This window comes from Colossoma macropomum, unplaced genomic scaffold (genome assembly GCF_904425465.1).
Source record: "Colossoma macropomum unplaced genomic scaffold, Colossoma_macropomum, whole genome shotgun sequence".
Lineage (NCBI taxonomy): Eukaryota > Metazoa > Chordata > Actinopteri > Characiformes > Serrasalmidae > Colossoma > Colossoma macropomum.
In genome coordinates, this window is record NW_023494784.1 from 35,119,072 (window position 1) to 35,130,599 (window position 11,528).

The 11,528-nt window shown below is 42.0% G+C and overlaps 1 protein-coding gene across 1 annotated transcript; it reads right to left on the reverse strand.

The window, feature by feature from the left end:
• Positions 1 to 6,482: 6,482 nt before the first annotated feature.
• nr4a2a (nuclear receptor subfamily 4, group A, member 2a) lies at positions 6,483 to 11,321 on the reverse strand. Its single transcript, XM_036574118.1, has 6 exons — positions 10,296 to 11,321; positions 9,325 to 9,454; positions 8,981 to 9,144; positions 8,427 to 8,629; positions 7,780 to 7,958; positions 6,483 to 6,760 (listed from the first exon to the last, which is right to left on the reverse strand). The coding sequence occupies exons 1-6, from the start codon at positions 11,307 to 11,309 to the stop codon at positions 6,483 to 6,485; spliced, it is 1,968 nt and encodes a 655-aa protein (XP_036430011.1). The 5' UTR covers positions 11,310 to 11,321.
• Positions 11,322 to 11,528: the final 207 nt, after the last annotated feature.

Below are 11,528 nucleotides of genomic sequence, written 5' to 3' on the forward strand. Positions count from 1 at the left end.
TTACTTGTTTCAAGAATTATTACAAAATTATCTGCATTATTTCTCAAAACAAGTAATGTAATCTGCCAATAGAAAAAGACACCTTCACTAGATAAAATGACTTAAAACGAGTAAAGTGTATAGAAATATGGTGAATAATCTTATAATATTCTTATAACAATCTCAAATGAGAAACATTAAGAACTACCCAGTCACTACTACAATTTGGCTACTTTAAGGTGCACCCATTTCTGTCACAGGTGTTCAGTGTTGTGCACACACAGCTTGTACAGTCTCCACAGAAAAGCATTGCCAATAGAATAGGATGCTCCGGAGCAGCTGCACATGAGCCTTAGATCACATTCAGAGCAAGCTTCTTATTAATACCCCTGATTTCAGAAGGATGAGCAGGTGTCCACAAACTTTAGGACATTTACTGTATATTGACTACATTTAATATATTTTTACTTGATATAATTTTTTGCAGTGTAGCCTCATATTTTCAGCAGAAAACGAATGACACAAACTTCAGATAGTGAACATATCTTGGCTGAACAGTCAAAACTGTTCATGCACCTAAGCTGTGTGTTGTGAAGTGTAGCCTTAACAGTTTAAACACACTTAAACTGCTCAAGTATGTTTGCTCTTGAAAAGACTTAAAGGGAAGCTCCATAGATTTTTCAAAATGTTCTGTATAAATAAACCATTAATGTTGTTAAACAAAGCCATTCAGAGTAGTTTGAGATGTAAGTGAAATGCTTAATTCTGGAGAAGTCAGAATTGTTCACAGTGGTGGTGATAGGAACCAGACATCTGAAGCATTTAATGCCTCTAAAAGCTCCCTCACAGAAAGTTACTGCATGAATCAGTTACAAATACACTGCCTGATGCCTGACGCATTGTTTTGTGGTAGTTTTGAGAAAAGGTTTTAGCCTAAATGGATGTTTTAAAAAATCCATTCATGGCAAAGAGGTACATGCAGGGTGTCATTGGGTAAAATCGCTCCCAAAGAAAGCTTTTTTCCCTGATTTGCCACTATTTTAGATTTATCAACACATTCAGAAGGCACGTTTTGGATAGTGAATAAAATGGCTATATTTGTTTTGTAGACATCACAACGTTGTTTCTCTATAATGCGCTTTTACCTGTCAAACCAATCTAAATGACTTTGTTTTGAATTACTTTCTTTTATTCGATGACTGAATGATATATAAATTTTGAAATATTGGTGGAATTCCTCTTTAAATTGTGCAAACCTCTGTATCTCATAATTGTAAATCTGACCATCCACATTAATTGATGATTAATAATCCAGCTATAATCGTTCCTGGGAGCCTACTGTAAATAACTGAGGATAAAAACTGGGTGACACTGTGGTCCTTTTTAGATGAAACAAACACTCAACAGACTCTCAGTAACATACGAAAAACATACGAGGGTTAGGATTAGGTTTTGGTTTGAGGTTAAGGTTAGGGTTAGGATTAGGACCAGGGTTAGGGTTAGGATTAGGTTTTGGTTTGAGGTTAAGGTTAGGGTTAGGATTAGGACCAGGGTTAGGGTTAGGATTAGGTTTTGGTTTGAGGTTAAGGTTAAGGTTAAGGTTAGGATTAGGGCCAGGCGTAGGGTTAGGTTTGGGTAAGGTTGGTAAGGTTAGGTTTTGCGTAATGGAAGAAACATATTAACAATACATCTACTTAATGTAAATAATGTATCAACAGAACATCTAAAAGATATTTATCATTTACTATTTATTTCATTGTATTCAGATGCTTCACTACTGCTGCTTCACTGATATGTTGATATGTTACTAATAATCTGTTGAGAGTTTATTAATCTACAAAAGACGACTACAAATAAAGTGTTACCAGAAGCTGAACATTCTCATGATGAAACTGGCCTGTGGAAGGATGCAGCTGTATGCTTTGTATTATTCAGCCTCTTTATTTTCCAGCTATCTCTGAGTACATAAATATGGACTATAGCTCACTGAGCAGGTGTGACTAACAGAAGGAGAGCACTGTAAACTGCCTTTACATTTTACAGTCTGACATTATAGAGCAGGACATAAACAGCAGCAGCACATCACATTAACTACACTGCAGTTCTGTTTTATTTTCAGTTCAGTCTCAGACTTTACCGTAATAAAGATTAGGAGTGTTTGTACAGACCGTGTCCTAAAGCAGCTGGCAGTGTGTCGATGTTGTAAAGTTAGACAGTGCAGTGTACTTCTCCTCTGCCTCAGTACGTCATGATTAGTTCTTTACACTTTTATTAATGCTAATTATATTGCAATGAAACGTTGATTGTGTGTGTTTTGTGCTGCAGTGAAGTCCTGGCTTGGTTTGCATTGACTCTGCTGTCTGTTTCTGCATTAGGTGAGTCGTGGTGTGTGTGTGTGTGTGTGTGTGCGTGTGTGTGTGTGTGTGTGTGTGTGTGTGTGTGTGGTGGGGGGAACGAAAGATGCGCGACCCGAATACCAGCACAAGTATCCAGCAGAATGAGCGCGAGCACAGAGGGGGGAAGACAATGCACAGAACGCGCGAGTTCACGAACGCACGAATACGCGCCTGTTTCGACTTTAAAACACGCGCACGCGCTTTGGACTTTAGAACGCGACCTCCTACTTTAGAGCACGAGCATCTGCTTTAGACACTGAAACGTGCTCCTGCTTCAAAGCACGCGCCTCTGCTTTAGAATGCTCGTGCCTATTTTAGAACGCATGGTTTTAGAACACTCACTTGTTTTAGAACACATGGTTTGGAACACTCACCTGCTTCAGAACATTCATCTGCTTTAGAATACATGCTTTTAGAACACTCAGCTGTTTTAGAACACATGCTTTAAGAGCACTCTCTTGCTTTAGAACACTCGTCTGCTTTAGAACATTCACCTGCTTTAGAACACTCAAGCGCTTTAGGACATTACTTTAGAACACTCATTTGCTTTAGAACAATCAACTGCTTCAGAACATTCACCTACTTTAGAACATTCAATTGCTTTAGAACATTCCTGTGCTATAGAACACTCATATGCTTTGGAACATTCATCTGCTTTGGAACACGCACTCACTTTAGAACACTCACCTTGTTTCAGAACATCACCTGCTTTAGAACATGCAGCTGTTATAGAACATTCACTTACTTTCGAACACTCACCTTGTTTTAGAACATCACCTGCTTTAGAACATGCAGCTGTTGTAGAACATTCACTTACTTTCGAACACTCACCTTGTTTTAGAACATGCAGCTGCTTTAGAACACACAGCTGTTTTAGAACATTCACTTACTTTAGAACACTGACCAGCTTTAGAACATGCAGCTGCTCTAGAACATTCACCTGCTTTGTTCACTGGCTTTAGAACACTCACCTGCGTTAGAACACTCACCGGAACACTTGCTTTAGACTTTAGCTTTAGCTCTTCTGCTTTGGAGCGCGCGCCTGCTTTAGAGTCTAGAACGCGCCTGCTGTAGAACCTGAGCGGAGGAGCGCGCGCCTGCTGCATCAGCCTCAACGACTGCGCTGCTCCCCAAAGGCTTGGCAGTGAGCAGAGCGCGAGCGCAGCAGAAAACGATTTCCCGCGTGCGGAGCGCGTGCAGCGCGTTCAGCACCACTGATAGCGGTTTAACGCGGGAAATGTGTTTAAGATGTCAGACTTCAGATCTTTTTATTTGATGACAGTAAAATAAAGCGGTGGATTTTAGACACGCGCCGTTCTGTCTGTCCACCCTGAAGAGCAGAGCAGTGACCGAAGTGAGTGAGAGTGTGTTTGTTGGGTGAGGAAATGTGAGGGCAGCAGAGCTTCATACGGAGGCCGTCTGGGAGGGCGGAGGCGCTCCAAACCAAAATATGACATTTCGGACGTCTGGACTGAGAAACGTTTAGAAAGGAGTAATGTAGTGAGTGTGAAGCGGGTCTCGCGCTGCGGGCTTGAAGAACCTCAGGTTGGTTTAAATTAGCAGCTGCGGTGCTGCTTAAAGCGACATCAGCAGCGCTGGCAGAACTGATCTCACGTGTGCTGTGTTGTTCTTCCGGATTTCTTCGACGTAAAGCTCAATATAAGACCCCCATATGAAGCTCCAGGGGGGCTGGCCGAGGAGAGATTCTCTCTGAGGAGGAGAAGGGAAATAGAATAATTTGTATAAAAAGTAAAATTTCACGAACAGACTTTGTTGCGGTGGGTGGGAGCATGGGGGTCGACTTCCTTCACTGTCTGTCTAAGAGCACGCGCGCTCTTTCCTGTTTTATTTTTATTTTGGACAGGGATGATTCTCAGCCGGCGTGCAGTCGATCGTTTCAATGCAAAACTAACGTAACATTTTTTAATATATAAATAATAAATAATATTTTCATCATATTTTATTAATAAATGAAGTTGCGGGATAAGGCGAAAATAAACCGATTAAAACGATCATCTCGGGCATAATTACAAGGTTTCGCGGAAATATTTTACGTTAGCCTTGAAACATAGTGACAATTGAAATAATAATAATAATACATACATACATCTTAAAGACGATTTATAATAATAAATAAATAAATACAATACAATAAATACTAATAAATACATCTTAGATCTTTTTAACCCAACCTGCCAAAGCTAAATTAAAAGTGCACGCGAGAAACAGTGATGTTGTATATAACGATGTTTTTATTTATGATACAGTATTTTTTATTTGAGAGGTGTCGAAAACGCTGTTTGTGTTTATTCTTGTAATCCAGACTGTCCAGTTTGACGGAGCTCAGAAACACATTTGACCAAATTAAGATGAAATCATAACGGGTGAAATAATCCGCTTGAAGACGTTCATTAAACGTGTCGCTCAGTGCAGATACAGCAATGTATAGATCTGACATATAGATTATTATTATTATTATTATTATTATTATTATTATAAACATTCCAAACGAATAGCACGCAAATGTAACAAAACTTGAATTTATCAAAGACGAATCTGGGACTTTTATGTCATTAAAATGTTTTTAAATTGCTCGCTTTGAAATTTGATTGAATTTGATTTAAGGTCAGCCAGCAATTCAGCACTAATTTAATATCCGTTTTTTAAAAAATGACTTTTTGTATTATTGTTTCCGCCATAGCCGCTTTATTTGCTTTGAAATCTAAGAGAAAATCTCCGCTAAGAAATAAAAATACATTATTAATAATAATAATAATAATAATAATAATAATAATAATAATAATCGGTTTCAAACTTTTATTTGTAAAACATTAAATATTTCTTTCTGAAGGACTTTTATTCCGGATTGCTTTCGGAACTCCATCAATACTCCATATTACACCATAGAAAAAGAGGGGCAGTGATGTTCTGCACACAAATATATGACTATATGAATATATATTTATGGATAAATATATATAATATATATAATATGGGACGGACTTTTGTCAATAAAAGGTGGTAAAAACGAAAACGAAAAGCTGCTGCTGACGTGTCTCAGACAGAAAACAGAACAAGAAAGAAAAAAGAAGGAGGACGAGTCTGAAATGCTTTGTGAATCCTCCAGACTGCTCCAAGCTCCAAAGCTTCAGAAAAGAAAACATGTAATCATGATAATAATAATAAATATAGAAACGTTTTTATATTAAAACAGCAACAATACATACGACACATACAAACAAGGAATGTCTGACAGCTTTACAAACACTATGGGTCCCTTTTCTTTCACCTATACAGATTAAATACTCCTCTTCATCAGTGTTTTTTATCTTTTCTTTGTTTTTTTCTCCACATGTGCCATACAGAAAAGCTGCTCCCAGCACTACGAATCGTTATAAAATCTAGCAGACTACATAGTGTCCGGAATAAGAAGAATACTGCTGGATTATATAGACATCACCTCCATAGCAAAGGGCCTATAGTCCTCTACAAACATGCCTGCTTTTTTCCATTTATTTATTAGTAGTTTTTGTTTTATTATACATTTTTTTCTCCGTCTCCTCTTCGATCCTGACAGAAACACACAGGCACAAGTTAGAAAAGAAAGAAAGAAAAAAAAACAACTTTTCTTCTTCTTTATACACTTAAAAATTACGCGAATAAATCTATCGCATATGTATATATAAATGGATTATATTACATTTACTGGGTGATTTTCCAGGGATTTTATTATTTGATGTCTTTTCTCGTTAATGATGTCAGTAAGGAGTGATAATAGCTCGTCCCGCCTTTGTCGGAGTAAAATTAAGCAAACTAGGACTGTTTCCCCCCGCGGGTCGTTTATTTATATCTTTGAATATTTCGAGGGTTGAAGGGGAAAATAAAAAGGAACAAATAGTAAAAATAATAATAATATTATTAATAATAAAAAGAAAAATGCATCACTTGTTGAAGACTATCTCTCTTCGTTTGGTTTGGTTTGATGATCCGAACAGCTCGATGTCAGTCGTGGTATCAGTAACAGCAATAATCATTGAAAAAGGGACAGGAGAGGTGTGAGGAGTCTGTGGAAGTAGTCAGTTCTCTGAGGTCGGTGTGAAAGAGTCTCTAGAAGGGCAGCGTGTCCAGGAACAGCTTGTCTATTATTGCGGGCGGGGGCACCAGGTCCTCCAGCTTCAGGTAGAAGATGCGCTGAAGGCCCTGAGTGCAGAGCGAGCGCAGCTCCGGCAGTTTCCCCAGCAGGCGGGACAGTGGGGCAGGCCGGGCAGGACCACCCCCGCCTCCCCCTCCTCCTCCCCCGGGGAAGGCCAGCTGGTCCTTTAGACAGTTCACGATCTTAGTCTGGAGCTCCTCCACTTTCTTCGGCTCCTTCAGCCCGTGTCTCTCTGCAGATACAAACACAGAGCGATGAGAGACTTAGATTACATTAGTGACACTCACTGTATTACACTCTCAGAAAAAAAGGTAGGAAACTGTCACTGGGGCAGTACCCCTCTTGTCACTGGGGTGGTACCCTTAAAGGTACATCTCAGTACCTTTAGTCAGGGAACATAATTGTACCATAATCCACTGAAATTATATTTTCTAAATTGTATTGACTCCACACACCCCGTCTCATCTCCAGGCTTTTTATTTCATTGTTCTGTTTAACATTAGGTTATGAAAAGGTACAAATATGTATTTTTCACCTGGTTAAAACTTATTTAAGGGACACAACTGGACCTTAATACCACTGTTGTACCTTTGAGGGAACATTTACATTGTTTGTACCTTGATGAATGAAAAATGTACCTGGACAGAACCTTTATTTCCAACAGTGTAGATGATAAACAAGAATGTTGATTTGTTATTTTAGCTGCAAAAATGCACTGAAAATGGTGATAGTATGCTTTGATACCAAGGTGTATGCAAGCTTACTTATTGATATTTTGATTAAAGAATTTGTTTTTAGAACTGAAATTTGTAAAATTAACTTTGTTAATTTACATAGTAAAAGCGAATAAACTTGCTAAAACTCATGTTCAGTCCTTAACTCTAACTGTACACAAACAGGAAAAAAAGATGATCTGTTAAAGTTATATGAGCAAAGTTATTAATGAGGTTAGGCAGTGGAAGAAATTAGGAGAAATGAAAAAGACCACCAACACAGTGAACAAACACAAATGATCCAAGCAACATAGGGAAATCTAACCTTTAATTTAACAGCAAATGAAAGGTTATAAGCTAATACATAATCTACCATACAACATATATGCAAGTACTGTGATGGAGCTGAGGCATGATGACTTTTTATGTCAATCAAAAGTCTAATTAATTGCATGTCATTGTTTTCCAGTGGCTGCAGTAAGGAGATGGAGCTGAGGCATGAAGCCATTCGGACTTTGCGATCCCCCTGTGGTCGTACCTGTGACCATGGCGAGTGCTGCGATGCAGGAGAAGGCTGAGATGTCTATGTTCATGCTCTGAAGGTTGGAGGAAAACTCCACAATGGCATCTATCCATTCGCCAAAGCCACGCACGCACTGCAGCCTGTGCAGCACTACACCGTTGCAGAAGATCAGCTTACCCTCCATCGGGTTAGACCTGCAATCAGTTCACATGCACGCGTTACTAATCACTGTTCACAAGGAGGACTGCATGCTGTAGCCTGGGCTGCACAGTGGTGCAGAAGATCAGCTCACACCTGCAGTTAATGCCATCTTTTAAATGCTATCTGCATTTATAACATGCAGGATGCTTTACTGCCACCCAGCAAAGTTGCTGGAGTTTCAGTTCAGCACAGCTTGGTGTGTATACAGAATAGCAGAAAGAGGAAAGGGTGGAAGTGAAAGACAGACAACACAGGCAATCATCCAAGATGTCAAATATACATAAGTGCAGTTTTTCATGGATTCTGTAGGTTGTTTAAAAACTGGCTGTAAACTAATGTGGTCTGAAATGAATGATGAGCAGAGTCATTTTGACAATGCAAAAAAGTGTAAAAGTGGTTTGCAGCACTCTTTATTAATTGTGAAATGAAAGTGAAATCAGAGAGCTCAGAGCTGGTCATACCTGTAGGCCAGACGCAAGACGAAAAGCTCCAGGAATGCAGACTCGAACAGAAGATCCTGGTCCTGCTTGGGGAGGTCCGTAAAGCCAGGAATCTTCTGGGCCCAGGCCCGGATGATGTCCATGGAGCCCGTCAGGAGGTCGTAGAACTGCTGGATGTGCTGCGTGTCGTCTCCGCTCAGCTGGTAGTCAGGGCTGGCGTGGAACTGGGATATTTAATTTAAACACGACCTTAATGAGCTCCTCTAAAATATATCACCCGTGAAATTGCAAAGCCCATTTCTAGGAGGGGGGAATGCTTTTTTTTCCTCCTTCTTTCCATTTAACTTGTGTCTGTACTTTATTGAGTCCCTCTGTTTCAAAAGCAATTTACGGAGTTAAAAATATGCTGCCTATTAACATATTTAAAGTTTATCATGAAGCATATTGAACTGGGCACATCAGAAATATGCAAAGCACATTCATCTACACCGTGTGGCAATGCAGCGCAACCACTAAATCTGAGGCTCTGTGATGCTGAAAAACAGTCTTCTAAAAGAAGTAAGAGTTGAACTCACTCTGGAATAGTCCAGTGCGGACATGGAGGGGTTGGAGTCCACATGGGCTCTGACCAGTGCGCTGAGGAGGCTGACCGGTGGGGGGGCAGGAGTGGGCTCCTGGGGGCTTTTGGGTTTGGACGGCAAACGGCCTCTTCGACCCTTCAGACTGGCAGTCCGAACAACTGTACAGCAAAAGGACACAGAGCACAATGTTCATGGCAATGCATGTGGAAGTTTATTACTCCACTTTACTTTTTGAAAAGTCCAGCTGGACATAAATTCAGTTGTAGGAATTTTACTTGAAGCCTAGATGCAGTTTCAACACTTCAAAGATAACCTAAAAAACAAAGACACATGTTTACCTTCTTTGACCATCCCGACAACAAGGCACTTCTGGAAGCGGCAGTACTGGCACCTGTTTCTCCGGCGCTTATCCACAGGACAGTTTTTGTTTGCCAAACACACATATTTTGCATTCTTCTGCACCGTGCGCTGGATAAGAAAACAGAAAGAAACAAATGAGGTTTTGGGGATGATAATAAAACTGAATTACGCAACCAAATTGCATTTATTGCAAAATGTTTATCACGGAGTCTGAGAGGAAAATTCAGAAACTGACAGCATACAAGTTACATAGATGCCCTCCAGCAATCCTACCTGTTTAAGGGTTTATACTAATATTATTACCAGTAATACTTAATGAGTATGAATATGAGTATGAATACTAGTACTATAATTAGTGCTTATACTCAGACAAGTCCTAGAACTAGAACTAATATTAGTTTCTAATATTATGCTTAATTGAAAGTGAAAGAAAGACTCTACAAGCTGAAGAGGGGAAACTAAATATACGCACACTAATATTACTACTACTAACAGTGATAAATTAATTACAATAATTAACAATACTTTTTCTAATGCGAGGGGGAAAAGCACAGAAACAGGCTTACACGTGCGCGTGCTTCTCCTCTTTGACGCTATTACTAATACTAATGTTAATTTACATCACGAGTGCGAGCTGAAAACAGAAGAGAGGAGACACTTCTGCGCTGATAACAAATCTGTCTCTCTAAAAGTAGCGAAATGCCGCGCGCGCACAACCATTAGATCCTCCCTTAATATTTCCATTTCCTCTTTTAATAATTAACAGATAATTAACAGTAATTAATATTATACAACGTCGTGCAACCGCGAGATACCCCCCCACCACACACACACACACACACACACACTTAGGACTCTCCCAGCGTCGCTGCGCTTATTTCCTCCGTTAATAATTAATAATAATAATGACACTACGTTAATAATGATCCGCACACACGCGCTCACACACCTTGAAGAAGCCCTTGCAGCCCTCGCACGTGCGGACCCCGTAGTGCTGACACGCGGCGTTGTCCCCGCACACGGCGCACATGCCTTCGTTGGACGGCGAGCCGCGCGACGGCGGCGACGGGATCTGCGCGTCTAGCAGCTGGTGCGCGTGCGCGTGCCCATGGTGGCCGGCCAGCGGGAGCGCGTGCGGGAAGGCCACGGCCGCCTGCTTCCTGAGCGCGCCGTGCATTGCGAAGCCCGGGGCTCCGTGCGGAGGCGGCGGCGCGGAGGGCTCGTGGCTCATGGCCACATGCAGCGGACCGTCGAAGCGCATCTGGCAGCTTGAGACTGTGGGCGTGCCGGGCGGAGACTGCTTGAAGGAGAACAAGGAGAGCCTGGAGACCGGGTTGTGCTTGCGCTGCTCCAGCACGTAGCTGTGGTGGAAGGCGTGCAGGGGGCCCGCCGGGTCCTCCCACGCGGGAGCGGCCTGTAGCTGGAAGCCCGGGGTGCTGGGCGCGTGCGCGTGGGGCGAGGAGGATGAAGAAGAGGAGGAAGAGGAGGAGGAAGAGGAGGACGAGGGCGGTTTGAAGTAGACAGAACCCGAATGGGTCACCATGATCTCCTCGGGTTGGGGGCCCAGATGGCCCTGGTGGGGGTGGTGGGGGTGAGGGTGGTGGTGGTGGTGGGGGTAACCGTGCAGGGCCACGTCCTCAACCTTGATGGATGAAGGGTCGCCCGAGTGGGGCAGCTGGTACAAGCAGGGTGGCTTCACGTCGTAGCCCAGGTTGGCGCTGCCGGCACTGGTGCCACTGGCGGTGCTGCCTGCAGCATTGTAGCTGTCCACAAATGTGCTGAAGCTGGGTAGCGACGTGGTGGCCGCCGTGATCTCAGTATTGGTCAGGTCCATGCTGAACTTCACAAACTCCGGCGTGAGAAAGTCGCAGCTGTACTCGCCACTCCCCGGGCAGCTGTAGCTCTGGGACGCCGGACTGGCACCCTGCGGAGAGGAGCCGTACTGAGCCTGGACACAGGGCATGGCTGTAATGGGCACAGTGAAAGAAAAGCACACACAAAACAGAACAGAGGGAAAATGAATCATTAGGATTTTACAAAGGCACCAACTTCACCAGCACATTGTTCAAATGCTGTGGCCAGAAATCATATTTCATAAAGAAATCCCCAGAGCTTAATTCACACCTGTAGTGTTGAACTAAGACCTGCTGGTTCATTTCAGCCCAGATTAAAGAGCCAAAGT

What these genes read in the sequence shown, in the direction of transcription:
- nr4a2a (XM_036574118.1), bottom strand. Translation starts at nt 11,309, where the DNA reads ATGCCCTGTGTCCAGGCTCAGTACGGCTCCTCTCCGCAGGGTGCCAGT. An exon ending in CCGCACTGGACTATTCCAGA is followed by an intron (nt 8,630 to 8,980) that starts GTGAGTTCAACT and finishes TAAATATCCCAG; the next exon opens with TTCCACGCCAGCCCTGACTA. An exon ending in GTCTTGCGTCTGGCCTACAG is followed by an intron (nt 7,959 to 8,426) that starts GTATGACCAGCT and finishes AACTGATTGCAG; the next exon opens with GTCTAACCCGATGGAGGGTA.